This window comes from Bubalus kerabau, chromosome 5 (assembly GCF_029407905.1).
Source record: "Bubalus kerabau isolate K-KA32 ecotype Philippines breed swamp buffalo chromosome 5, PCC_UOA_SB_1v2, whole genome shotgun sequence".
Classification (NCBI taxonomy): domain Eukaryota; kingdom Metazoa; phylum Chordata; class Mammalia; order Artiodactyla; family Bovidae; genus Bubalus; species Bubalus kerabau.
Window position 1 is genome coordinate 14,596,407 of NC_073628.1, and position 27,983 is coordinate 14,624,389.

A 27,983-nucleotide genomic window follows, 5' to 3' on the forward strand; every position below is an offset into this window, starting at 1 on the left:
AATGCCCGGGCCGAGAGCCCCCCGGGCGCCCTGGGAGTCGGAGGAACGCCAGGCGCTCCTGGCGCGCAGGCCGCGGAGGCCCCGTCGGTGGTGGCGGGCCGCGGCGGCCGCGGTGCTGCTGGTGGAGATGCTGGAGCGCGCCGCCTTCTTCGGCGTCGCGGGCAACCTTGTGCTTTACCTAAACAGCGCCGAACTCAACTGGGCGGGCGAGCAGGCGTCCCGCGCCGCGCTTGTCTTCCTGGGCGCCTCCTACCTGCTGGCGCCCGTGGGCGGCTGGCTGGCCGACGTGTACTTGGGCCGCTACCGCGCCATCGTGCTCAGCCTGCTGCTCTACCTGGCCGCCTCTGGCCTGCTGGCCGCCACCGCCTTCCCCGACGGCCGCAGCTCCTTCTGCGGAGAGATGCCCTCCGCGCGCCTGGAGCCCGCGTGCCCCTCGCCCGGATGCCAGTACACCTGGCGCGCCACCTACTGCGCGCCCACCCTCTACGCGGCGCTGCTGCTGCTCGCCCTGGCCGCCAGCTCCGTCAGGAGCAACCTCACCTCTTTTGGGGCCGACCAGGTGAGTGGCAGAGTGCCAGGGAGTGTGGCGGGGAGAGGGAGGGATCTGGGAGTCAGGAGGCTACGACTGCCGGCGTGACCTTGGACAAACCACTTCCCCTCCCCGGGTCCAGTTTCCTTATTTGAAAGAAGCTGCGGTGGGGGTGGGGGGTCGGAGTTTGCTTATTCCAACAACTAAAACGACAACAATAGCGACAATCCTAGTTGGCCTTCTTTGACGATGTGTCACTCCGTGTTTTAATTCATTTCATCCTCTGAACTACTTACAGGGTAGGTAGGTGCGTTATGCCCATTTTACAGATGAGGACACTGAGGTTACAGGACATTAATCAACCTTGACAAGGTCTCATAGAGAGCAGCTCAAAAGGAGGATACGGCTACCTGGACTTCAGGCCCCGTCAGGAGCCCCAGCTTTGTGTGTTATAGCCATCTGGGGGCTGCAAGAGGAGCAAGCCTTTTCCTGCCAGCTGTGCCAGAGGTGGAGTCAGGCCTATTTGTTCACATCTTAGCTCTGCCGCTCACGAACCCTCAGCACTTGGGCCAATATCCTAACTACTGAGCCTTTTTTCTGTACCCTTTTGGACAGAAGATGGCACATAGGAGAAATTCAATAGATATTTGCTAACTGAATGAGTAATCACCTGATTTATTGTTGTTCAATTGTCAAATCATGTCTGACTCTTTGCAACCCCATGAACTGCAGCATGCCAGGCTTCCCTGTCCCTCACTATCTCCCGGAGTTTGCCCATATTCATCTCCATTGAATCAGTGAAGCCATCCAACCATCTCATCCTCTGTTCCCCCCTTCTCCTCCTGCCCTCAATCTTTCCCAGTATTAGTGTCTTTTCCAATGAGTCAGTTCTTTGCATCAAGTTGCCAAAGTATTAGAGCTTCAGCTTCATCATCAGTCCTTCCAATGAATATTCAGGATTGATTTCCTTTAGGATTGACTGGTTTGATCTCCTTGCAGTCCAAGGGACTCTCAAGAATCTTCTCCAGCGCCACAGTTCAAAAGCATCAATTCTTGGGGCCTCTGCCTCCTTTATGGTCCAACTCTCACATCTGTACATGACTGCTAGATAAATACCTAATAGCACAGCTGTATTTTGATAGCTCTACTCAGTGGGATGTTAGACAGTAATTTTTAAAAATATGTAACATGATTTGAAAAAAATCACTTACAATGTTAATGAGCAAAAGCAATGCAGAACTGCATACAGAATATGATCACAGCCATGTGAAAAGACCAGGTGTCTACAAAAGGAAGAAACTGGGAAAAATTGTAACAGTAGTGGAAACAGGCTGCTGGACTAGTTAGTTGTACTTTTTTTACCTAACTGTCTATTTTAAAATGCTCTTTAATTACATGTGTTACAATCAGAAAGGGGACATTTTAGAAAGCATCATTGCATCCAGCTGTCATCCACAGTCCAGCATCCAACATAGTCTCCAGTGTCCTTGCCAAGGAGTGACTCACCCAGCCTGTTTGGATTCCTTTGGTGATGGGGGATTCAGTGCCCCCAGGACAGCCCTCTCCATTTCTCAGCCCCCACTGATCTTCCTTCAGACCAGGAGACTCCCAAAATCTGCCACTGGGAATCTCTCATCTTCCCTTAACTCTCCTCTTCACTGACATCCCACCCCATCCCCAGGTGCCCTTAATATGTGCCTTGACCTCATTGACCTCCAGAGGGCCTCAGCCATCTACTGCCTCCTGTCTCTCCCACCTTTTGGTGGCAGAACTGACTTCTCAGAGGCTCGGCCACTGGGCAGCATGGACTTTGGGTGGGGCCGGGCCAGGCTGAAAGACTGCCTAGGGGTCTGGCCTGACCCCTAGGGCAGTTCAGAAACACTAAAATGATATGAGGCAGGGATAGACATGATTAGATTTGAGTTCTTTAAAATGGCTCTGGCCACAGGTAGACAGTTGATGGGGGTCACAAGAGTGGGCACACCAGAGCAGTGAGGAGGCTGTTGCAGAATTCAGGGGGGCAGTCAGATGGGCTTGAGGGTGGGAAGGGTTGGCATCATCTGGCAGAACAGCCATACACAGGAGCCCAGTGTTTTAACACACTTGCTGGTTTCAGAACGGGCCATCCATCATTCTCAACAAAGTGGCTGCTCATTTTGGGAGAACTCATTTATATCCTGAATGGGCTGTCTGCTCTTCCCCTTAGAGTTGCAATTGTCATATTCATTTACATCCAATTAATAAATGGAGTGACTGCTCGTTATGGGACTTATTCAATTTTCTGCTTGAAAGTCTACAGCAAGGATTTTCAGTGAGTGGACAGGCCTTTCCCTCTTTATTGCCAAGAGGATCCCTCAAAATCTCCAAAGGGATGCAGTTTTAAATGCATCTGTGTGAACTCTAATCTTACATTTGGAAAAGGAACAAAATACCTAGTTATCTTTTTCCTAGTGCAATCACAGAAGTTAAAGCTTGACAAAATCTGCTTAGCTAATGGATATATGTATCTCTGGGTAGAAGAAGAATGATAGGTTCTGAGATTTGGGGAGTTGTTGAAGGGGTGATGGGGTACAGAATTGCTTATTTAGAGAGATGACTTCCAGAGCTCACTGCTTTTTCAGATTTCAGATGTCTGGGCCCTGCCCCAGACCTGCTGAGTCAGAATCTGTGGACCAGGATCTAGGAGCAGGACAGCTGCCAGTACAGTTGATCCGAGCCAGCAGACCGGAAGTGGGCCTGGGGCTTGGCTGTTGCAGATTGATCCAAACCCTGGGTAAAGATTTTTCAGCCCTTCTGCCCTTGCTGGGGGGCCTGAATTTTTTTTTTTTTTAAATCAGGCCAAAGTCTGCTCTTGGGGCTGCATCTAGGATCACTTCTGCTTTCCCTGATTATGCCAACTTTGTTTGACTGGGAGGCAAGTGGGGGTGGGGGCACAATAGAAAACGCTATTTGCATCTCCAAACTGCAGAGGAAATTCTCCATTGGACTTTGGTTCTTCCAGTAATACACGTGAATCATATTTAATAATGTGGAGCAGACCCGAGATCTTGACTGGCTTTTTTCTGACTATGAAGGTTATGCACACTATGGTCTGCTCAAACACAAAGGGATAAATCAGCTAGAAATGAACAAAGTGGCATCAGAGACATCTGTTGTGTGCACCACTTAGTGACAATAAAAAAGCAACGTGTGTCAAGGGCATGAAGAAACAGCTGCGCCAAAATGTCCTTATCATTAACGAGTGACTCGCAAGGGAAGGGTTTATTCATTCATTCGACAAATATTATTGAGCATCTACTTAGTGATCAGGGATTAGGAAAGTGCCAGAATGCCCACCCACTGATGGAAGAAGTGTCTCTGTAGGAGGGTCATGCAGTCACAGAGAGTATGTCATGGCAAGGTGCCACCACACCTCCTTGGCCCTCACTCTTATCCCTACTTGACAGGTGATGGATCTTGGCCGCCATGCCAGCCGCCGCTTCTTCAACTGGTTTTACTGGAGCATCAATGTGGGTGCCATGCTGTCGTTGCTGGTGGTGGCCTTTATCCAACAGAACATCAGCTTCCTGCTGGGCTACAGCATCGTCGTGGGCTGTGTGGGCCTGGCCTTCTTCATCTTCCTCTTTGCCACCCCCAGCTTCATCATCAAACCGCCCACAGGCAGCCAAGTGTCCTCCATGCTCAAACTTGCTCTCCAAAACTGCTGTCCCCGACTGTGGCACCGACACTCTGCCGGGTGAGGAGGGGGCTCTGGGGGGAGGGGCCGGGTGGTCCAGTTTAAAGATACTCTGGATCAGCTCCAGTGGTAGCCCTTCATGATGATGGGCACCTCTATGCCTGAGGATGGTGATGGAGATGAGGGGGGTGGTAATATTGACAGTGGACTAACTGTAGAAGGTAGGAGGATGTTAACAGTCTTGACAGTGATGGAAGTGATGGATATAGGGATGATGGTGTTATCGGTGACAATAACTTCCGGCAATAAATGCTGACCATGGCAGCAGAGGTGGTGGTTGTGGAGATGATAGTACAGTGAAGGCACTTGGGACAGAATTCTATACCACCTTGATATTAAGTATAAGAAAGACTAAGAAGTCAGCCAAATCAGTTTCTTTTCCCAAGGGAAGAAAACCATCCCCAAGAAAAAGAAATGCAAAAAGGCAAAATGGTTATCTGAGGAGGTCTTACAAATAGCTGAGAAAAGAAGAGAAGCAGAAGGCAAAGGAGAAAAGGAAAGATATACCCATCTGCATGCAGAGCTCCAAAGAATAGCAAGGAGAGTTAAGAAAGCCTTCCTAGGTGAACAAAGCAAAGAAATAGAGGAAAACAATAGAATGGGAAAAACTAGAGATCTCTTCAAGAAAATTAGAGATACCAAGGGAACATTTCATGCAAAGATGGTCACAATAAAGGACAGAAATAGTATGGACCTAACAGAAGCAGAAGATATTAAGAAGAGGTAGCAAGAATACACTGAAGAACTATACGAAAAAGATCTTAATGACTCAAATAACTATGATGGTGTGATCACTCACCCAGAGCCAGACATCTTGGAGTGCAAAGTCAAGTGGGCCTTAGGAAGCATCAGTATGAACAAAGCTAGTGGAGGTGATGGAATTCCAGTTGAGCTATTTCAAATCCTAAAAGATGATGCAGTTAAAGTGCTGCACTCAATATGCCAGCAAATTTGGAAAACTCATCAGTGGCCACAGGACTGGAAAAGGTCAGTTTTCATTCCAGTCCCAAAGAAGGGCAATGCCAAAGAATGTTCAAACTATTGCACAATTGCATTCATTTCACATGCTAGCAAAGTAATGTTCAAAATTCTTGAAGCCAGGCTTCAACAGTACATGAACTGTGAACTTTCAGATGTTCAAGCTGGATTTAGAAGAGACAGAAGAACCAGAGATCAAATTGCCAACATCTGTTGAATCATAGAAAAAACAAGAGAATTCCAGAAAAACATCTACTTCTGCTACATTGACTACACTAAAGCCTTTGTGTGGATCACAACAAACTGGAAAATTCTTAGAGATGGGAATACCAGGCCACCCTACCTGCCTCCTGTGAAACCTGTATGCAGGCCAAGAAGCAACCAGACATGGAACAATAGACTGGTTCAAAATTGGGAAAGGAGAATATCGAGGCTGTATATTGTCACCCTCCTTATTTAACTTATATGTAGAGTACATCATGAGAAATACCAGATTGGATGAAGCACAAGCTGGAATCAAGACTGCTGGGAGAAATATCAATAGCTTCAGATATGCAGATGACACCACCCTTATGGCAGAAAGCAAAGAGGAACTAAAGAGCCTCTTGATGAAGGTGAAAGAGGAGAGTGAAAAAGCTGGTTTAAAACTCAACATTTAAAAAACTAAGATCATGGCATCCGGTCCCATCACTTCATGTCAAATAGATGGGAAAATAATGGAAACAGTGACAGACTTTATTTTCTTGGGCTCCAAAATCACTACAGATGGTGACTGCAGTCATGAAATTAAAAGATGCTTGCTCCTTGGAAGAAAAGCTATGACAAACCCAGATAGCATATTAAAAAGCAGAGACGGTACTTTGCCAATAAAGATCCGTATAGTCAAAGCTATGGTTTATCCAGTAGTCATGTACAGATGTGAGAGTTGGACCACAAAGAAGGATGAGCACTGAAGAATTGATGCTTTTGAACTGTGGTGGTGGAGAAGACTCTTGAGAGTCCCTTGGACTGCAAGAAGATCAAACCAGTCAATCCTAAAGGAAATCAACCCTGAACGTTCATTGGAAGGACTGATGCTGAAGGCAGGAGGAGAAGGGGATGACAGAGGACAAAATGGTTGGATGGCATCACCAACTACATAATGGACATGAGTCAGCAAACTCCGGGAGATGGTGAAGGACAGGGAAACCTGGGATGCTGCAGTCCATGGGGTTGCGAAGAGTCAGACACGACTGAGTAAACAACAAGAAGGGAGGAAAGTTCTGAATAACCTTGCATATGCACAATGGCTGCCTTTTGCCCCTCTCTTCCCTGAGTTTATTGACTACTTACGCTAAGCAAACCTGTCTCTAGACCGTGGACCCAGTTATAGCTCCTATCCATGGAATCTAGACAGAAAAGGTATACAGCATGCTTTCTCCCAACCTGGTACATTGCTGTAAGGTTTTGTTTGAATGATCCATTGCTGCCTAACGAACCACCCCAGAACTTAGTGTCTTAAGCAACCACCTTTTTTGCCTCTCAAAATCCTGTGGTTCACTGGGCTCACCTGGGTAGTTCTGCTTCTTGTGTTGTCATGGGGGCTGCATTCACATGGGGGCTTGTAAGGGTTAGAACATCCAAGATAGCTCACGTTCCTGGTTGGCAGTTGACGTTGACAATCAGCAAGCACACCTTGGTTCCCATTTGTGTGGCCTCACCCCCGGGCAGCAAGGTGTTTGGGCTAGGAAAGAAAGGAAGCATGCCAAGAGAAAATGTCCCAAAGGGCAGGAAGCGGAAGCTCCGTGTCCCTTGAAGGCCTTTTGGAGTTTCAGCGTCCCAGAGCGTCACTTCTTCCTCAGTCTGTTGGTTAGCACAGTCACAGGCTTGCTCAGATTCAAGGGCAGGGCAGATAAACCCCATCTCTCAGCCAAGAAGCGACATCACTAACTGGGAGGGGAGAAGCTCACGATGGCTATCACACTGCACTGGTATGGTCCCTTTGGGCATCTCAAAGGATGAGCCAAGGCTCTTAGGTAAAAAGGGATTAGAAACTTCTCAAGACAAAGGGCAAAGGGTAAAAGTTGATCTTTCCTGCTTCCCAATAATGTCCCCTCCACCCCTACCTCTCCATTCCTTGGTCTGTAGGGAGAGGGCTCTCATGTTGCCTGTTAAGGAGGATGGGCTTGGAGACCACACCTGGGGAACTGGATTGTCTCAAATTGTAATGCCTCTTTCCCTGAGTCAGACATGAACGGGGGCTTCCCTGATTCCCAGGCAAATCAACACTATGAGCCAAAAAATCCCCCAAGACTCTGCCTGCCACAGCCTCTGGTCTTACTTCCCCCAGGACCCAAGAGGCTGACGCTCTAGGATGGAATGAGCCTTGATCACCACCTCTGCTTCAGGGATGATAGTGATCGTATTGACAGTGGCAATGCCAACACCAGAAGAAAAAAAAAAATTAATGGTGATAGGAATGTGAATTCCATGGAGAAGATGGCTTTGGTGACTGCGGTCACCGTACTAATGACGGTGCTGCTGCTGCTGCTAAGTCGCTTCAGTCGTATCCAACTCTGTGTGACCCCAGAGACGGCAGCCCGCCAGGCTCCCCCGTCCCTGGGACGCTGATAGGGGTACAAATGTTGATAATGTCGGTGAAAGTGATGCTGATGGTGGAGTGGAGGAGAGGAGGGCAGGGATTTCCGAGATGATGGCTGTGATAATTGGTGATAGGGGAATGGGATTAAAGTAGGGGATGATGGTGGAGGTGGGAAGGTAGCCATGGTGGTGGTGACGGTAGCTGCCATTTAATCTGCTGCCTCTTTGGCCCCTTAGAGACCCTCCCAGTGCCCAGCTGCTGCCTGACCAGAGGTTTCCCCAGCCTGGCCCTTCCCCCCAAGAGGACATCGCTAACTTCCAGGTGCTGGTGAAGATCTTGCCCGTCATGGTGACTTTGGTGCCGTATTGGATGGTATACTTCCAGGTCAGCACCCCTGCCCTTTCACTCTGGAGGAAGTGGCTCCCTAAGCCCCTTAGTAGTCTCATCTCTCACCATAGATGCTCTGGGCACATGGAATGAGGGTGGTGTGGTTCAGTCGCTAAGTCATGTCCAACTCTTACGACTCTATGGGCTGTGTAACCTACCAGGCTTCTCTGTCCGTGGAATTTTCCAGGCAAGAATCCTGGAATGGGTTGCCATTTCCTTCTTCAGGGGATCTTCCCAATCCAGGGATCGAACCCCCATCTCCTGCATTGCAGGCGGATTCTTTACCATCTGAGCTACCAGCCCTTCCCCCCATCCCCCCTGTGGAATGGGGAAAGGGCTTACAAAGTGAACTGCAGGGAGAGGGCCTCACAAAGTGAACTGCTGCCTGTAGCAGCCAGGTGGGCCCTGATGCAAAGCTGTCCCTGAGTGCACAAGGAGCTCTGGAGATGGGTTTGAGGCCCAGTAACTGAATAAATCACCCCATACCTCCCAGCCTCAGTTTCTCATGTTAGACTAGAGGTCAGACAGCTCTGAAGCATTCTGATTCTCCGACTTGGCAATGAAAGCCCAGAGAAGGTGGATCAGTTACCTGAGACCCTACAGCAAGTCTGAGGCAAGCTCAGCACCTCGAGTGCTTTGCAACAGAAGTTCCCAGCCCTGGCTCTGCCTCAGAATCCCCTGCAAAGTTTTTAAAAAATATACAGATTCCCAGGTGTCACCCCCAGATTTGTGAAAGAGAATTGCCAGGGGAGTCTCTAGTGTAATAAACTTCTCAGATGATGCTAATTCTCAGCGAGGTTTGAGAACCACTGCTTTCTCCCGCCCCGCAAAGTGTGTGGGTATGTGGAGGGTGGGCAACTAACTCCAATCTCTAAGCCCCAGGCCCCACATCTGCTTTCTAGGAATCTTGTTTTGAGATGCAGAAGATGGGGGTCGTTCGGGGTCAGCCTGCTACTTGGGGACAGCACAGAGGCAGAAACTGTCTGTGATGGGACGTGTGTGTCCATGGTGATCCCCAGTCACACCAGTTGTTAGAACACTGACATCCTTCCATAACCAGTCAGCAAATAGCTGCTGCCTTGGTCAACACAAGGGCCCTCTGCTGCCCCCGGCCCTTCTGTGGGATTCTCTCAGATCCCCCTCCCTCACAGAGCAACTAACAGGGTAACACCTGGGATGGCAGGGCCCCCTGGAGTCTGCTCCTGCCACTGTGTCCAGGGACACTCTGGTGGATCAGTGGCTACGCATCCCCAGTTGTGTCAACGTGTGTGACTCAGCTTGGCTTCAGTGTCAGATAAGAGCTCCCCATGGGGCCAACCATGTCATTATCTTCCCCATGTCAACAAACATTTATCCACGAGTACTCTACGCTGGCCCTGGAGACATGAACATGAGCCAGACCAGCTGGGACCCCGGCTCTGGAGCAAAGCTAGGCACGTAGCCCTCAGGCCTGGGAACAGAGTGACGGAAGCTCCCCAGGAGCGAGGAGGGTGGTATGGTCTCTTCTCCCTGAGACTAGGAAAGGGGACAGCTGCCTGGCCACCCTGTACTGCTGCAGAGGAGTGCCTGACTTGGAGCTGGGAGTGTCCTGGGGTGGAGGTGAGGTGGCCAGCTCTGTTCCAGCCTCACCTCTAGCTCTCTTGACAGATGCAGTCCACTTACGTCCTGCAAGGTCTTCACCTCCAAATCCCGAACATCTTCCCCAACTGCCCTACCAACAGATCCAAGGCTCTGAGAGCCCAGGGCAGTGTCTACAAGGTGAGAGACACATGTGCGTTCAGCCGCGATCTCAGGCCAGGCTGGGGGATTCCTCTGAGAAAAGGAAGACTGAAGCGGCCTCCACACTCCCATCCCCCAGTGGCAGAGCATCCTTGGAATATAGAAAATGCACCTGGAGGTCCAGGCATCCTGCCCCAAAGCTCAGCTGTAGCTTGTACAAGACTTCAGGCCAGCTTCAGTCCACTGCTGCTCTGAAGTGGCCCTCACTGCCCAGTTTGCACCAGACCCTCAGATCAGACACACTCGGGGCATCCTCATCTCTTCCTCACTTGCTCCCTCTCTGGAACCCCCAGATACTCAGATCTCTGCCTTGCACCAGAACTTTCCAAACCAGTTCCTTGCCGCCTCAGAGACTCTTAAAATCAAAGACTCTTCATAATAATGAGAGCTATATGGCAGATAAATGACATATTAGGTGCATAAAAAGTTTGTTCAAGTTTTTCTGTTAACACCTTATGGAAGAACTCCAATGGACTTTTTGGCTAACTGAATATTTGCTACTAAACCTCACGCCTTGCCCATGGCAGACATCACTAATCAATCTCGACATTCTTTCATGCTGAGCCCATGAATGTTCCAGGCAGCCACAGCCAATTGATAGAAGTTAAAGGAAGCTGTTTGCCATCCCTGATCTAATCCGTCCCCTAGTTGCACAGCCGAGGAGTGTGCATTCAGGGGAGGGGAACAAACTGACTCTGGGTCACGCAGGGACAGTCTGGATGGAGTCCAGGTCTGCCGACCCCAGTCCGAGCTCCTTCTGCTCTGCTCACCTGCCTTTCTTGGTTTCTTCTTGCAGATCCCAGAAGCCTGGCTGCTCCTGGCCAATGTCGTGGTGTTGCTGATCCTGGTGCCTGTAAAGGACCACCTGCTTGACCCTTTACTGCTGCGCTGCAAGCTGCTTCCCTCGGCTCTGCAGAAGATGGCCCTGGGGATGTTCTTTGGTTTCACTTCGGTCATTGTGGCAGGTGCAGTGTAGGGCCTGGGGGAGTGGGATGGCCTTTGTCTGGGGCTGGAGGGAGGCTGGTTCCCCCAGGGGCTGATGCTGGAGCTGTGGGTCTGGGCCAAGTACACCCTCCACCTGTGGGTGCCAGTCTTGGTTTCTGGAAGATGTGAACTGAAAGAGACCCTCCTCCTTGAGTCCACCCTCCTCTCATTTTTGACAGATGAGGAAGCTCAGGTCAAGAGAGGAAGAAAGATTTTCCCCAGTGGGATGTAAGCCCCCTGAAGGCAGGGAATTTTTTTTTTCTTTTTTTATTCACTGCTATGAATAATGAGGGGTTCTCTGGTGGCTCGGATGGTAAAGAATCTGCCTGGCAATGTGGGAGACCCAGGTTTGATCCCTGGGTCAGGAAGATCCCCTGGAGAAGGGCATGGCAACCCACACCAGTATTCTTGCCCAGAGAATCCCATGGACAGAGGAGCCTGGCAGGTTACAGTCCATGGGGTCGCAAAGACTCAGACATACTTTGTTGAGCGACTGAACAACAACATGAATAATGAACATGGGTACTCAATAAGTGTGTAGAATGTGTTTTCCAAAGACACACAGCTGTTCAGTGGTTGGGGGACTTTTTTCAAAAAGTATTTACTATTTATTCTCTTCTTTCTTCCATTTCAAAAGGATTTGAAGCTGCAAAGCTGCTTACAAGAAAGGGCTCTGATAAAAGAAGCTTTGCATGCTACTGTACTGACCTCAACCCTTTCACTTTGTGACGTAATGATCCTGAAGTTTCTTAGTGTCTCTGAACTTCATCTTTAAAAAGGAGAGAGTAATTCATTCAGACACTATGCAGGGCCTGGGCTCTGCCCTCATGGAATGTGGTCTAACAGGAGTGTTGTGAGGATTAAACAAGATGAAGTCAGTAAATCACTCAGCATCATGCCTGGATCATAAGTAGGAGCCAGAGGAATTAAAGCTCAGTAAACAGTATTGTGTTTGTTTACTGGAGGATGAAAGGATGAAACCCAAACTAGATTGTTTTTCAACTAGGTACTTTGGTAAATTTTGTCCTATATCACCCTCACAAGAATCCTGGGATTTTTATTCCTGTGTGCGTGCTCAGTCGCTCAGTCATATCCAACTCTGTGACCCCACGGACTGTAGCCCACCAGGCTCCTCTGTCTATGGGATTCTCTAGACAAGAATACTGGAGTGGGTAGCCAATACCTTCTCCAGGGGATCTTCCCAACCCAGGGATCGAACCAGTTTCCTGCATTGCAGGTGGATTTATTGCCACTGAGCCTCCTGCATGAAAGTACTGGGTCTCAGAGAGGTTAAGTGATTGGCCCAAGGTCACACAGCTAACCAGTGGCAGGGCCATGACTGGAACCCAAGTCACTTAATTACATAAATGGTTTTCATTCCATGAGAGCACAGCTGTCTCCTAAGCAATGAAGGGAGAGAAAATAAACTTGAAAGCCAGGTTAGAAATGCTGCTGTAATACTTGATGCTGCAGCAGAGGAGTCAGGTGATATCATGGGAAACGGGCCAGCTTTGAAACCAGACACAGAGGCACAAGCACAGCCTCAACTACTTATCAGCTTTGTGACTTGGGGCTGATTGCTTAAAGTTCTCTTTCTCATTTACAAGAATGTATACTAGGTGTCTCACCCATAACAGGCTCTCAATTAATAAGAGCTGTTACTGTTATTGAGTGCAAAATCTAGTTCTGAGCTTCCTAGCAGCTAAGGCAAAAAGGGAATAGTTGGAGGGCCAGTATTAATTTCCTTACCTGATGCCTGGTCAATCACTAGCTGCTTAGGGAATACCCGCTACCTGCCAAGCTCTGTCATGGGCAAAGCTGCCTAAAGGCTTCTCAGGTGGTGCTAATGGTAAAGAACCTGCCTGCCAATGCAGGAGACATAAGAGACATGGGTTCCATCCCTGGGTTGGGAAGATTCCCTGAGGAAGGGCATGGCAACCCACTCCAGTATTCTTGCCTGGAGAATCCCACGGACAGAGGAACCTGGTGGGCTGCAGTCCATGGGGTCGCAAAGAGTTGGACATGACTGAAGAGACTTAGCACAAGCTGCCTACGGTGGATCTGACTGTATTCCTTCTCTCTGCCACCAGGAGTCCTGGAGATGAAGCGTTTAGAATACATCAATCACAACCAGACTGTGTCCCAGCAGATTGGGCAGGACACGTACTACGCAGCACCACTGTCCATCTGGTGGCAGACCCCTCAGTACCTGCTCATCGGGATCAGTGAGATTTTTGCCAGCATTGCAGGTACCCTGGACCCCCACCCCCGCCCTGCTCTTGCACAGGTGATGGGCTCTGCCTGGTGGTGCCTTGAAGTAAGAGGTTTCACAGGCTCAGCCTCTGGAGCTTGTCTTCATGGAGGCAGGCAGGATCTTCTGAGCAGGGCTGCAGTTACCCAGTGGGGACTTGTCAGCACTAATCCCAGTAGGGATTAGAGGTGAATAAGACATTCCCATACCCAACTTCCCCCCAGTCCCCCTGGTGCCATGTTCCCCACCTTCTGTGTCTTTGCACTTGCTGTCCCCTCTACCTCCCTATTTCACAGATTGGATGTGAACTCCCATTTCCCCTTCAGTCTAAGGGGACTTAGACTTCCCCTCCCTGTCTAACTGCCATGTCCTCCACGAGTCCATCTCCAAGGCCCCTGGGCAGACGGGGGTCCTCTCTGCCCTCCCTTTGTTCATGTGGCCCAGGGCAGAAGGAACAGGGGCGGGGACAGACTTTGGGAAGAGACTTCTGAGGTTGAATCAAAATGATGTGGTGATGATGTGAAAGCTGGGCAGAGAGGGTGGGGGAGAGAGAGGGTGAAGACCGGGCTGGCTCAGCGGTGCCATCACTGAAGTGGGAGACCCAGGAGGAAGGGGCAGAGGGGAGACAGCCGTGTGGGAGCAGCCAGGAGGACATGTCCAGACAGGGAAGATGAGCCGGGCAGAGGCAAGGGGCCATCTGGGGGAGGCCAGGAGGGAGGCTCGGTGGGGGTGGGGTGGGGGCTGTGGCCCAGCAGGCTGGGGCCTGAGCCTGTTCTCTGCTCATCCCCCAGCCCCTTGGGTAACCCTTCCTCCCTCTCTGCAGGCCTGGAGTTTGCATACTCAGAGGCCCCACGCTCCATGCAGGGCGCCTTGATGGGCATCTTCTTCTGCCTGTCCGGGGTGGGCTCGCTGCTGGGCTCCAGCCTGGTGGCACTACTGTCACTGCCAGGGGGCTGGCTGTACTGCCCGGAGGATACTGGTGAGTCTGGGGGGCTCCCCGGGAATGGGACACGGTTGGAAGGAGGCTTAGAAAGGGGGTGTCAACTACGAAGTGCTTTGACCCCAGGCAGAAGGAAATGGCACGTTAGACTCAGGAGAACGGGGTTGGAGCCCAAACCTAGCCCACCGCCCACAGTATGGCCTCCCCTCCATGGGCCTCCATGACCCTAACTATCCAAAAGGAGTCTGAACTCAGCAGACCTCCAAGGCGCCTTCCTGCTTCTGGAACCCTGCCAGTCTAGTTAAGGGTCACCTTTCTTGGTCTGTTTTAAGCCCCTGAAAGAACAGCCAGCTAACAGGACATTGTAGACGCCACAGAAAACACCCAGGGCAGCCCAGTGCTAGAGGATCATCTGCCCAGTGTGTTCAGATCCCACCCATTGCCCACTGTGGCTTCAGCTGCCAGCCCCAGGAGAGCCCCACCCTGACCCAAACGCCAACCCCTCCTTTCTCCAGGGAACATCAACAAATGCCGAATGGACCTCTACTTCTTCCTGCTGGCCGGCATTCAGGCTGCAGCAGCCCTGCTGTTCATCATGATCGCTGATCGCTATGAGAGGGCAGCCAAGGGCCCAGCCCCCCAAAGCTGTCCCAGGAGAGACAGTGGCTGAACAGGGCCCCCATCCCCCACCCTCGCCTCTCTTCCCCCAACACAGACAGCGGCAGTCCCCGGCTGGAGTTTCCTTCTCAGTTTATTCCAACGTTAGGATGAAATGGTTCTCATAAATAAGGGCCACGAGCCCTTCCTCACGACCACGGTCCATGACAAGGGGCAGGGCAGAGGGGGCCTGGGTGGGAGTCCCGGCAAGGGACCAGGCAGGGACTCGGATCAACAAGCACCAGAGGATGAACGGGAGGCTGCCCGGGCTGGAGGCCCACGGCGCAGGGCCAGGCAGGCTGGGAGGGTCAGGAGCTGCCCCGGATCCGCTCCATGTAGCTGCGCAGCTCCTCAGGGTCCTTCAGCCCCATGTCCTCACACACCCAGCGGATGTCCTCCTCGCCTGCCACCAGGATGGACTGCACGGCAGGAACCCCCACCGGCTCCTCGGGCAGCTGGGCCGGGGGCACTGGCGCAAACGTCACAAATTCCACACGCTTCCTCCGCCCCCCGGCTTCCTTCCTGGCCAGGGTGCCCGAGGAGCTGGTGGTGCCCCCAGTAGGAGGAGCCTGGGCCTGGGCCAGGGTCAGGGCCTCCCCTCCTCCCCCACTCTCACAGGGGCAGCCCCCCTCCCCCTTGGGCGGGCCAGGGGACTGCCGGTCCAGCTGGCGACTCAGTTCCTCCTGGTCGGTGCCCAGCCAGACCCAGTTGTGGGGCTGGGGGGAGGCAGGGTCAGTGGCACCGTCGGGAGGCTCCTTGCGCTGGTAGCGCAGCACGAAGACCACGCCATTGACCAGGAAGATGAAGATGGCCAGACAGAAGATGCCCAGAAGGGCATACATGCCCAGCTCTAGGTCGGTGACCCGCTGAGGGGTGGGGACCATCTCCTCCTCTCCCTCCTCCTCCTCCTCCTCCCTAGCTTCTGCCTCTTCCTTCCTGGCCTCCTCCTCTGTCTGCTCGAACTTGCCCCTCACATCCCCGCTGCCCCCCATGCTGCCTGCTGCCCACCGTCCTCCACCCACGCTGGCTCCTGGGGCTGGCGATGAGCTCCGAGCTGGGCTGGATGGGAGGGCAGGGGCTGAGGTGGGAGCAGGGGGCAGCCCCAGCCAGGCAGTGCCAGAGGCCAGGGGCACACGGTGGCGGCCGCGGCGGCAGGGCTCTGGGGGGTGCAGAGCCACGTGCAGGGGCAGCCCCTCGGTGCCCGCCCCACTCACCACTACCCGGAGTTGGGCACCCTGCTCCTCGGCTGGCAGCACGGCCCCGGGCTCCTCAGCCGAGACGGACAGTCCCAGGTCATGGTGGTCGTAGAGCTCGGCAGGGGCCAGGGTGTGGTCAGAGAAGGACAGCCACAGGGAGAGGGCCACCTCCTGTGGGGTACACAGACACAGGCAGAGACATGCGAGGGCACGCACGCACGCATGCACACAGAGACCACTCCCACGGACACAGGCCACATGGAGGAGAAGAGACCAGAGAAAACAGACACAGGCAGAGAGGGACAAGACACAGGGAGAGAGGGGACATGCGTCAATCACCTGTCTGCTACTCGGCTCAGGGTCTGAGTCATCGGGAGGGTCCTCAGTTAGAGCCCTCTAATAACCTCCCACTGCCACACTCCAGCCAGCCACTGCTTGATCACCACCAGCCGCAGAGTGCTCACTACCTTACAGGGAGTCCGTCCTCATCCTGAAAACCCTAAGGTGAAGGGTGGAGGTACCTCCCATCCCTCTGGTTATCAACCCCCAGCTGGAGATGTCGACCTCAACCCCCTGACCCCGCAGCGTGTCACCTGCTTTGGGGCGGGAAGGGCGGACTGCGCCCAGCACGTGGCTGTGACCTCCCCCGGGTGGGCAGTGCCCCGGCTTAGGGCCAGTGAGATGCCCATCACCGGCTGCACTCGCAGCTCCAGCACCGAGACCTTGTCGTCCGTCACAGCCAGCGCCTGCTCCCCGAGGATGGAGTCAGACAATGGGGAGCGCACCTGAGGGTGAGAGGGAGTTGGAAGTGGGGTAGAGTTATCACCCACAGACAGACTCTCCCCTCTGAGAGCCCAGCACCCCTACGGAGGGATCTGGTTTATGAGCTAGGCAGCTTTCCCACTTTCTGCACCCCAACCACACACCTTATACATACCTGGACCACAATCCCACTCCTAAGAGACAGTTACCTCCTCTCTCAAGACCTGGCCCCCTACACCCAACCCCCGCCCTTCATACTTTGAGGACTTCGCCCCCATTCATTACACGGCCGCCCTATTTTGACCCAATCCCCCATCCCCCGGGCTCATACTTCCCCAGGTGCACTCTGGGCCCTTCCGACACTCTTCGCACCTGCCCATTAATATTCTGGGAGTCACCTCCATACACCCTTTTCGGGGCGTCTGCTCACCTCGATGGAGGTGACACCGGGCTCCCGACCCACCAGGACCCGGCCTCCCTCCAGCGAGGCTACGCGCGGGTCTTGCACGCGAGCGTGCGGTGCCACGAGGTGGGACACGTCCAGCAGCCAGTCCGGGCCGAGCAGATGGGTGAGGCGGCGGCCGCCGTCCAGCGGATGGGCCGCGAAGGGGACGAGGAATCGCACGCCGGCACGCTGGTACTGCAGGCGGCAGCCGCGGGCGCGCCGCTCCGCTTCCTCTACCCCCGCAGCCTCTGGCTCCGGCGCCCTGAGGGAAAGGGCGGCCCGGGGGAGGGGCGTCAGCGCGGGCTCCGCCCCCTCGCTGGCCGAGGGCCCCGCCCACGAGAGGCCCCGCCTCCAGGTGGGGGACAGGTTATCCAAGCCCTGCCCACAGTCGCGCCTCAGTGGTCAGGTCCTTCCACCTGCTGGCGCTGAGTTCCAGTCCCCTCTGGCTCCTAATTGGAACTCTTTGACTATGCATGAGGGGAGGAGTGCGGAGGGGGATAGTCAGACCACAAACAAAATTAACCTGATCACGCGGTATGTTAGAAGTGATATGTACTATTAAAGAGGCAGGGAAGGAGGAGAGGAGTGGAGGTCAGCAGTTACAAACAGCGGTCAGAGACTGTGTGAAGGGCAGGAAGGGGCAGAAGGAACCGCAGACCACAGGGCAGTTTTGCCAATTCGGGTTTATGGCGGTATCCCGCCCCCCTCCCCGCAAGCTCAGTACCAGAGGGACTTCGCCAAGGCCAGCCAGCTTCCCCAGGGCTCCACTCACCCTTCCGCTGGGCCGGGTACCCTCCAGCCTCGGACCTGCTCGAGGGTGGTGTCAGTCACTTCGATGCGCAGGGGCAGCAGCGGGGCCCACACAGTCATCCGCAGCGAGGCCCGCAGCCGGCGCCACCAGAAATCCACCCGCACCCCTCGAGCGCCCCGGCTCTCCTTGCCAGACACAAACACAGCGTCACAGGCCTCGGACACCTGTGGAAGGGCAGAGGGCAGGGGGTGGGCTTAGCCACAGCGGACAGGTGCAGACCAGAGAGTATTCCTGACTCCTACCCGTAAGAAAGGGTAAGGCTGAAATTCATCCTGTATTCTACTATAAGGTATGGCTTCCCTGAGATTTTCCCAAGCAGCCAAGATCCATTGCCCAGGGAGGTACCGCCCTTCCCTGAGTTTACCTGGGGCTGTTGGGGAAACTGGCTTTTTGCATACAGCAAAATTTTTCCGCCAGCAGGTAAGGGTTTGAATGCACAAGTTTGGCTCCTCATTAGTGCGTTGGTAGACAAAGGGTAAGGGCAAGGCAGGCGTATCTACCCAAGGACTCTCAGGTAGGAACCACTTACATAATGCTACCTGGCACAGGTAGCAAAGGACACCTTCTCTCAGGCAGCCAGGATTTAGGAAGCAAAGCCTCTGGGCTTCCCCCTCTTAGAATTTTGATTGGGGAATGTTGCCCTGCCTTTTTTTTTTTTTTTTTTTTTTAAAGCCTCACGCATTATTTCAAGGCTCCAATAATGATAATTATTCTACAACAGAGGATGAGATGGTTGGATGGCATCACTGATTCAATAGACATGAGTGAGCAAACTCTGGGAGATGGTGAAGGACAGGGAAGCCCAGTGCGCTACAGTCCATGGGGTGGCAGAGAGCTGGGCACGACTGAGCGACTGAAGAACAACAACGAATGTAACAGCAGCAGCCGCTAGTGTTTCGGCCCCTGCTTTGCTGAATACAGTCTTAGAGTGCCTTTTTTTTTTTTTTTCTTTTTTGATGTGGACCATTTTAAAGTCTTTATTGAATTTGTTATAATCCTGCTTCTGTTTTATATTTTGGTTTTTTGGCCGGGAGGCATGTGGGATCTTGGCTCCCTGACCAGGGATCAAACCCACACCCACTGCATTGCAAAGAGAAGTCGTAGCCACTGGGCCACCTGGGAAGTCCCTCGTAGAGTGCTTTTAATTCTTACAACATCCTTAAAATATATTTTCATTTTAAAACTTAGGAAACGGAGACTCAGAGAAGTTGAGATTTGCCCACAGTCACACAGCTAGTTGATAACAAAGATGGGTTTCAAGCGAAAACTTTCCCACTGTAAAGTACATGCTCTTAACCCTCCCAGGTCAGTTCATCTGCCAATGTAATAATGAATGGGAAAATGCCTGAGTTGGGGGCTTTGGGGTGGTACAGCTCCCACTTAACTCTGGAGAGAGTTGGTGGGACCAAAGCTGTGGTTCCCCTAAGGAGGTCACTGGTATCAAGAAGAAGCTGCTCTCTGGGACTCCCTTGGTGGCCCAGTGGTTAACACTCCACGCTGCCAATGCAGGGGCCACAGGTTCAGTTCCTGGTCAGGGAACTAAGATCCCACATGCCGTGCAGTGTGGCCAAAAGATTGAAAAAAAGAAAAAGAAGCTGTTCTCTTGGGGACCTGATTGGGGAAGGAGGAACGCTGCGTGTGCATCAAGCAGGTACAGCCCCCACGTGCCACTCACCTGCAGGACCTGTGTGTTGGCCGACTCACAGCCGATGTGCTCTGTCACCTCCACCAGAGCTCCACCACTGTCCACGGTGACAAGGCGCACAGGGACGCGCCGCGGCACTCCAGTCAACGGTGCCGTGTTCACGAGCTCCTCAGCCTGGGGGTGCAGCAGAGGCTCAGCCCCAAGCTCTCCACCTCTTTCACCCCCAGCCTGGCCAGGAAGAGCTGTGGACCCCTTACCTTGGCCAGTGGGACGAGGGCTCTTATGTCCCGCTCTGACACCAGGATCTCCCACACCATTTTGTCCTTCTCTGCTTCGGGGGCCTGGCCTGGGTACTCCAGCTGCCAGGTGACAGGGCGAGTGACCGCCACGCCCCCACTAGTGCCATTCTCCACCAAAAAGTCCACCCACAGGAACTCGGACAGTTCAAGGGGGCTGCTGGCCAAAAGAGAGAGAATCTGAGTGCTTGCTAGCAGTCAGGTGTTGTCATGAGCACTTCTTGTCTTGGTGAGGTCATTCCTGTGATTATCCCCATTTTACAGATGAGGAAACTGAGGTACAGAGGTTATATAACTTGCCCAAGGTCATGCAGTGAAAAGTGGCAGAGCTGGAATGAAACCTAACCATCCTGGCTCCAGAGTCCCAGTTCTTATCTGCTCAAGATCCAAGTAGCCACTTTACCAACCCCAGGGAGGCTTGCTAACCTCTGCCTTCCATAGCTGTCAGGGTGGCATAAAACACCAAGGAAGAAGATTCACTTCCAGGACTGGCACTCGACTCCTGAATTATAAAGAACCTCACAGCTTCCTTTGATCAAGCACCTACTATGTGCCAGAAACTGGCCTAGAAACTTGCTGTGCAGTACTTTATTTTCATAAACTATAAGGGGTGCATTGTTATGTCCATTTCACAGGTGAGGAAACAGAGGCTGGGGTGGGAATGGGGGAGGTGGGTTTCATCAGCTTGCCTAAGATATTTATCCAAAAAGTGTCAGAACTAGAATTCAAACAGAGGCTACAAAGTCCAAGGCCTTGACCCAGATGCAGGGCATGAATAAGGAGTTCATAAGTGTTTAAGAACTGCAGCTGGGCTTTTGGGGAAATATTAACAGCCTGGAAAAATGAACACATGTAGTGGGAGTGGGAGATGGGGTAGTGGCTGTGAGGGTTGTGACTGGGTGACCAGGACAGGTTGATGTCACCTGGAATAAGACTCAGACACTGTACCTGGCATGTGCCAAAAGATGGATAAACAGTAGCTGAGTGAAGGAAAGATATCTGTTTTGTGCTGCTTCCTTGAAGGAGACTGACTGCTCTTGTGCCTGACTACATGTAAATACAGGGGGCCGCGTGGCAGCCTCCTCCCCTCCAGCCCCATAAATCTGCCCACTTGCACTCTAGGACCATTCCCTCCCCTCATGGAAAGAAAGTACCCACCTGGAATTTGGCTCTACTGGCCCGACTCGATGGCAGGTGATGAGCGTGGTGTGGTGCTTGGAGCCCTTGAAGCGTTCCAGCTTGGCAGTCCAGAGGGTGGGCTGGGCTAGGCGGGCAGCCATCACGTGCAGCCCCTTCTTTACCTTGATCCTGGGGGAGGGGACATAGGTACAATTTGTCATGGGTGGGGTGGTGTATGTTGAAGTGCGGGCTGGATTGGAGCAGGAAGATAAGGAGCTCTGGTCTGAATCTTCTCCTCACCACCCTCCAACCCAGGGGGACCCATCTCCATGCAGGTCCTGTCTGTCACACACTCTCCTCATTCACAGAGCACTTATGACTCCCCACGGTCCATAAGGTCAAGTCTTAGCCTGGCATCTGAGGCCCTCTAGGGTTGGTCAGTCCAGTCTCATCTTCGGTTGTGACATCTCTCCATTGCGCCCTTAGCTTCAGCTGCTCCCAAAGTACACATCCACCATACCCCTTCCTGCCTCTAGCCTTTGCTCAAGCTGTGCCTTCAGCCTGGTCTGCCCTTCCTTCCTTCCTTAATTTTTTTTTAAAAAAATATTTATTTATTTATGCTGCACTGGATCTTAGCTGGGCTTCCCTGGTGGCTCAGATGGTAAAGAATCTGCCTGCAATGTGGGAGACCTGGGTTCGATCCCTAGGTTGGGAAGATCCCCTGGAGGAGGGCATGGCAACCCACTCCAGTATTCTTGCCTGGGGAATCCCCATGGACAGAGGAGTCTGGCGGGCTATATATTCCATGGGGTTGCAAACAGTCGGACAGGACTGAGCGACTAAGCACAGCACAGCAGGTTCTGGATTGTAGCATGCAGGATCTTCGATCTTCATTGCGGCATGTGGAATCTTTAGTTTCAGCCTGTGATCTCTTTTACTTGTGGCATGAGGGATCTAGTTCCCTGACCAGGGATGGAACCCAGGCCCCCTACATTGGGAGCATAGAATTTTAGCCACTGGACCACCAGGGAAGTCCCTGCCCTTCCTCTTTTCACCTGCTCATTCTTCAAGCCTCCAGCAACACAGATACTGTTTTATTTAAAAAGCTTTCCTGATGACAGGATGAATTTCCCCTTCCTCCCGGAGAAGGCAATGGCAACCCACTCCAGTACTCTTGCCTGGAAAATCCCATGTGCAGAGGAGCCTGGTAGGCTGCAGTCCATGCGGTTGCAAAGAGTCTGACACGACTGAGCAACTTCACTCTCACTTTTCACTTTCATGCATTGGAGAAGGAAATGGCAACCCACTCCAGTGTTCTTGCCTGGAGAATCCCAGGGACGAGGGAGCCTGGTGGGCTGCCGTCTATGGGGTCGCACAGAGTCGGACACGACTGAAGCGACTTAGCAGCAGCAGCAGCAGCAGCAGCCACCCTCTAACCCCTGCCCCTGCAGAGCTGGGTATGGTATGATCCAATCCATGTCCATGCAGCCCCCTTCCCTACCACTAGGGGTCCCTCAGGACACGGGGGAACCAGGCCTTGCTCTATCCTGAGCTCCAGAGTGGAGACACAGGGCTTGGCATCCTTTAAGAGTCTAGGAAAGATCTAATGATGGTGCCAGTAAGCAGAAGAGAGGGAGAGACACAGGGGTGGGACACACACAAACAGTAACAGTGGGGTGGGGGAATGGCTGGGGCGGAGTGGGGAGGCCTTCCTAAAGAAAGGGAAATGAAAAGGAGGGCCTTTGTATGGGAAGGAACCAACTCTGTCCAAAGGCTAAGGACCATGGTGAGGGTGGCCAGCGGGAAAAGATGTAGATGAATGGGACTGGGGCAAATACCTCTACTGGGGCATCCAAGCATTAACTACCCCCAGGCACCACACTTCCCAGTTTCTAAGTCCTCTTCCTGTTTCCCCTCCCTGGAGACACAATTGTGGGCAACGTTAGCCCCACCGGACCAAGGAGTCTCAGAAAAGTGCTGGGGGGAGGGGAGCTTCCTACTTCCAATTCCAAGTTCAAGGTCCTGCCCAATGGCAGCGTCCTGCCTGCTACCAGTGCCTAGCCTGGAGGGGGTCTGATGGACCCATGTTTTGCAGAGGTCAGGGATTCCATAAGGACCCCAAGAAGAGGGGGCACCTGCCCAGTCTTCCTGCAGAAGTTCCCTGCCTCTGACCCATCCCCAGGGACACAGGCAGCTCACCGCAGGGTCAGGACACCAGCTGTGAGGTTGTGCCGAAGCAGGAGGGTGGCGCTGAAGAGCTGGCCGGGCCGCACAGGCACGTCAGGCACCCGCAGAGTCACTGCCTCATCCAGGGGCACCTCTTGGTGCTGTGGGGGGTCCGCTGGGCGCAGCTCCACACTGCCCACTGGGAGTGCCTGCTCCCTGGGGTCTTCCTCCCCACCAGGACCACAGCCCCCAGGACCCTCAGTTGCTGGCTCCAGCGTGTAGGCCAGCTCTGCCCGGGTGGCCGAGCCCTGGGAGAACCAGTGTGAAGGGAACTCCAGCTCCACCACGCAGGCGCCCAGGGATGGCTGCCAAGACACAACAGCCATGGTCAGAGTGGTGGGGGAGGGGAGCCCCAGCACCCATCCTCTGGCAGGAAACCCAGAGCTGAAGGGGTCCACAAATACAGGGCCAGCATGGGCCAGAGACGCAAGCAGGTGACATGCCAGCTGGTGACACGACAGGCTAGGTCTTAGAACACGTCCCATTGGCCATTTTTCTACCTTTGGGAACATTCTTATTCCAAAGTGAACCAGCCTCAATACCTCCCCCTGATCATACCCCGGGACTGCCCTGACTACAGCTCAGGTTTCTCAGAACCCACAGCCCACAGAACACCTCTCCCCAGTGGAATCCCATGCTAGGCTGCGAAAGAGGGGAAATTGCAACAGTAAAAGCAATATTAGCAATAATATAAACACTCGCTGAAGGATTGCTCTTGTGCCAGGCATTGTGCCAAAAGCTATTCTTGCATCTGTCTCATTTATTTTTTTTTTTTTAATTACTATTTCTGTTTTGTTTTGGCTGCACCACACTTCACAGCATGTGGGATCCTAGTTCCCTGACCAAGAATCAAACCTGTGCCTCCTGCATTGGAAGGGCAGAGTCTTAACCACTGGACCACCAGGGAAGTCCTCATCTCATTTCTTTATTCCAGCTCCATATGAGGTAAGAATTGCTATTATCTCCTTTTACTGATGAAGAAACTGAACCTCAGAGAGATTAAGTTACTTGCCCAAAGTCATGTACAATAGACTGAACTCCTCAAGGGGCCCCAAATAACAGGGCCCTGTGAGAGCTAGCAGAGTAGGAATGGAATCAGGTGGTCTGTGACCCCCAAACCTCCCAGAAGTGGTGAGCCCTCTCTTTCCTATTCTGGGATCACCTTCTGGCGGGCACAGCAGCAGGGCCAAACCAGGTGGGGGCCCCCACTCACCTGGAAGCGGCAGGCTCGGTGAGCAGTGCCTGCCGGGTGTGTGGCATGGAGCCGGGCGCAGGGCAGGCTGCCAGGCCCTGGGGGCCAATCCTGCCCTCTGAGGTGGAAGAGGACACGGGTGTGGGGCTCTGCTGGAGTCACGGCCGCTTCCACTGACACGGCCCTCACGTCCCATGGGACTGGCCGTTGGTGTGGCTCAGTGACCCGAGGAGGGACCACCTGGAGGGAGAATGGGGGTGCTCAACAAAACAGGGGGTGGGGGGAAGCGAAATCTCAGGCTAGTAAGAGAGAGCCTTGATGGGTCTCCTTCTCCCCCTCTGGAAAAGAGGGAGCGCGACTAGGGCTGTGGAAGGGCCCTGAGCCACACACAGCAGACCTCGGCTCTGAGTCCCAGTAGCCCAGGAGTCTCTGGTGGCACCTCCTTACCTGCTGAGTGGCGAAGGGTGGGTAGGAGGCCCGGAAAAGTGGCTGGGCCCTGGGCCAGGGCTGCAGGAGCAGAAAGGTCTCAGATCGGGAGCCCAGAGAGGAGTTGGCAGGGGGGTAGCGGCCCACCTGCTGCACACGGAAGTGCTCAGGGGCATCCAGGAGTCCCAGGGCTGCCGGCAGGTAGACTGGGTCCAGGGGGTCCTGGTCACAGTCCACTAAGGAGGGAGAAGGGGTAGGGGTCGTGGCAGCTTCAGAGCGGGCAGGGGCTGAATCCAGCTTTGTCCCAAGGCACAGCAGTCATGGAAGGTGGAGGAAGAAAAGGGCTGTGAGTCCCATTCTTCCAGGATGTTGGAGTGGGGATCTCCCCATTTCACAGGTAACGGGGGCCAGGATTTGAATCTCCATCCAGGACTGACTGCCAGCTTCTGACTCACTCCTGCCTTCCATAGACCCAGGCCTTCCTCCCACCAGCAGAACCTTCTCAATGTCTCCTCTTCCCCTACCCGCTCCTGCCCTCTACCTACCTGCCTCTGACACCAAGGCATTTGTGTGACACCAAGCCCTCCCCAGACAGGGTCCATGTGATAATAAAAGATGGTGACGAGGTGAGCTTTGTAGAATTAGAGACCCTTCCTCTGCCCCCTGGGTCCTTGGCAAGACTTGGCTGGGCATCCACCCTCGCTACCACTGCGTCATCACCATGGCAACCTTGCACTGGTTTCCCAAACTTGCTCCTTTCTATGCCATCCCAACCGGGTATTGGAGTACAAGTCCAGAATGGGGTAGGGGGCAGGAACCCTACGGAAGCCTGGGGAGAGAGTCAAAGTAGTCAACACTCAAAAGGGCAAAGGACCCCTCAGAGCATGTCTGGTTTGTATCAACTGACTACTAGCTAGCCCTAATAATAATTTTTTGAAAGTTAACTGTGTGCAAGTTACTATTTTAAATGCTGTGCATATGTTAACGCTTCCGTGTTCTGTAATAGCTCTGAGAACTAGGTTTATTACTATTAATGCCATTTTATGGTTGTAGAAAATGAAGTTGAGAGGTTCAGGGACTGGCCTGGGGTTCCATATCTGGAGTGTGGTAGAGTTGGGAGTCAAAGAGCCCAGCTACCCACCATTACACACCCTGTCTCTCCACCCTCCCCCTCTCTCCACCCTGGGCTGCTTTCCACTGCGCCCCTGCGGGCTTCACTCCCTAGACTGTATAGGTCTCTTGTCCTCGCCTCCCTTCTCCTTGAATGTGAATGTTGACTCCTTCTTTAGGAAGCCCTCCTTGATTGCTTGCCCTCTCACCCTGGCTTCCTCCTCTGATTTAGTTTTCTTGTCTGTTGACCAGGGGGCTTGTCACACTCATCCCAGAATCCCCCATTCCTGGAGAGGATGATCTGGGAACCTGAAGTGAAAGTCCCTCAGTCGTGTCTGACTCTTTTCGATCCCATGGACTATAGTCCATGGAATTCTCCAGGCCAGAATACTGGAGTGGGTAGCCTTTCCCTTCTCCAAGGGATCTTCCCAACCCAGGGATCAAATCCAGGGCTCCCGCACAGCAGGAGGATTCTTTACCAGCTGAGCCACAAGGGAAGCCCTCTGGGAGCCTGGAGACCTGCATTTACGTCCTAACTCTGCCTTGATGAAGCTTGGGTCAGTATGCTCCTCACCTGTAGAAGGAGCATTTAGTGACACGGTAGCCAGAGGAGGGCTTTGTAAACTGGTGGCACATTGTCTGGAGGAGGGGTTGTTGCTGCTGCATAATAGATGTGACAAGCCTTTCCTCTTCTCTCTGTGTGAGGGGTTATTAGGGCTCCTGCTGGGTCCCCAGGGAGGGGAGCAGGTGGCTGAAAGGAGCCCTAGAGCCAGTTCACTCTCAGCCCCACTGCTGGTCTGGGGGACTGGATGGTTTCAACCTCCTTCAAGACCCTTCCCTCCAAGCAGCCTGTGGTGAGAAGCTTCACTCCCCCCTCCCCAAGTGTAACAGGTGAGTGACTGTGGCTCCCTGGGGTCAGACCCTGGCTTCTGGTCCTCTTGTCTATTCCACTGCCTGGATAATTACAACATGGTCTTGTGGCCTGACTCCCACGGACTCCCATCACTCAGAGTTCTGCTCTCTTGTGAGGGAGGGGGGGCGGGGGCAGAAAATGTCTCACTATCCCCCTCTCTCTCTGGCATCATCCACCTAGCAGCCTCAGTCCACGCCAGGGGCAGCCTGACTCCCACCCATGGGGTCCAGGGGAGGCTCTGCCCCTCCTCCAGGGATCCCCATACTCAGGAAGGCATGGATGGGGCAACCCCTGGAGACTCCAAGGTCAGAGAGCTCCTTGGCGCAGGGGGAAGGCAGTGAGGATCTCTCAGGTTCTGGGCAGAGGGGAGGGGGCTAGGAGCCACAGGGCTACAGCTCTCTGGACGGCCAATTAGGGAGGTGGTGCGTGCGGGGCAGGGGGCAACCAGGTTAGACGTCCCGGCTGGAGGGGAAGCTCGCGGAAGGTGCGGGGACTCGGCGAGGGTGGGAGGATGACGCGCGAGAGCCCGGGGACCGTGCTGGTCCTGGACCAGGAAGGAATCGCCAGGTTATGCAAGTGAGGGAAGCAACAGAGGCCCGCGGCTGGGGGCCAGATCCCGGGGATGAGACCTCGCCACCCTCAGGGCAGGTTGCCGGGCGACTCAGCTCGGGGCTTCGTCCCAGAACTCGTAGACTCCCGGCTCCCTAGCATCCCTCGTCCCCGGCCTCAGTTTGGGCCCGGCTGCCCCTCGCCCCGCCCTGTCCCTCCCGCTGACCTTTCACGATGTCCAGGGCGAAGGCCACCAGGAGGCAGAGCCAGGGGCCGCAGGGCCCCCGGGGAGCCGCGGCCGTGCGCCCCGCCATCCAGGCGCACATCCTTCCCAAGGAAGGCGGGGACTAGGCGGGCGGCTCAGGTGGCCGCGGTCCGCCCGGCATCTCCAGGCCGGGTGAGTCCCCGGTGCTGCCTGCGCGTCCGCAGGTCCGCCCGCCCGGCGGCTGCAGTTCCCAGACAATGGAGCGG

The 27,983-nt window shown here is 53.8% G+C and overlaps 2 protein-coding genes across 4 annotated transcripts; one reads left to right on the forward strand and one right to left on the reverse strand.

The window, feature by feature from the left end:
- SLC15A3 (solute carrier family 15 member 3) lies at nucleotides 1-14,905 on the forward strand. Its single transcript, XM_055581142.1, has 8 exons — nucleotides 1-559; nucleotides 3,976-4,265; nucleotides 8,061-8,208; nucleotides 9,859-9,969; nucleotides 10,787-10,955; nucleotides 13,065-13,223; nucleotides 14,049-14,204; nucleotides 14,681-14,905. Exons 1-8 carry the CDS (start codon nucleotides 2-4, stop codon nucleotides 14,833-14,835), a joined length of 1,746 nt encoding a protein of 581 aa, XP_055437117.1. The 5' UTR covers nucleotide 1; the 3' UTR covers nucleotides 14,836-14,905.
- Nucleotides 14,901-27,959, reverse strand: TMEM132A (transmembrane protein 132A). Of its 3 annotated transcripts, none has more exons than XM_055581140.1 (11): nucleotides 27,739-27,959; nucleotides 24,962-25,176; nucleotides 24,536-24,754; nucleotides 23,296-23,627; nucleotides 21,136-21,285; nucleotides 19,939-20,134; nucleotides 19,712-19,855; nucleotides 17,998-18,200; nucleotides 17,211-17,487; nucleotides 16,612-16,803; nucleotides 14,901-16,189 (listed from the first exon to the last, which is right to left on the reverse strand). In XM_055581140.1, exons 1-11 carry the CDS (start codon nucleotides 27,836-27,838, stop codon nucleotides 15,131-15,133), a joined length of 3,087 nt encoding a protein of 1,028 aa, XP_055437115.1. In that variant the 5' UTR covers nucleotides 27,839-27,959; the 3' UTR covers nucleotides 14,901-15,130. The 3 variants fall into 3 exon arrangements, with proteins under 3 accessions (XP_055437115.1, XP_055437114.1, XP_055437116.1); XM_055581139.1 differs by having other exon boundaries at nucleotides 19,939-20,137; XM_055581141.1 differs by lacking the exon at nucleotides 16,612-16,803 and having other exon boundaries at nucleotides 19,939-20,137.
- Nucleotides 27,960-27,983: the final 24 nt, after the last annotated feature.

Excerpts from the sequence above, each read along its gene's own strand:
- SLC15A3 (XM_055581142.1), top strand. The coding sequence starts at position 2 with ATGCCCGGGCCGAGAGCCCCCCGGGCGCCCTGGGAGTCGGAGGAACGC. Across the intron at positions 4,266-8,060 it reads TGGCACCGACACTCTGCCGG|AGACCCTCCCAGTGCCCAGC; the intron begins GTGAGGAGGGGG and ends TTGGCCCCTTAG. Across the intron at positions 10,956-13,064 it reads CACTTCGGTCATTGTGGCAG|GAGTCCTGGAGATGAAGCGT; the intron begins GTGCAGTGTAGG and ends CTCTGCCACCAG.
- TMEM132A (XM_055581139.1), bottom strand. The coding sequence starts at position 27,838 with ATGTGCGCCTGGATGGCGGGGCGCACGGCCGCGGCTCCCCGGGGGCCC. Across the intron at positions 18,201-19,711 it reads CCAACACACAGGTCCTGCAG|GTGTCCGAGGCCTGTGACGC; the intron begins GTGAGTGGCACG and ends GCCCTTCCACAG. Across the intron at positions 16,804-17,210 it reads CCGGTGTCACCTCCATCGAG|GTGCGCTCCCCATTGTCTGA; the intron begins GTGAGCAGACGC and ends TCTCACCCTCAG.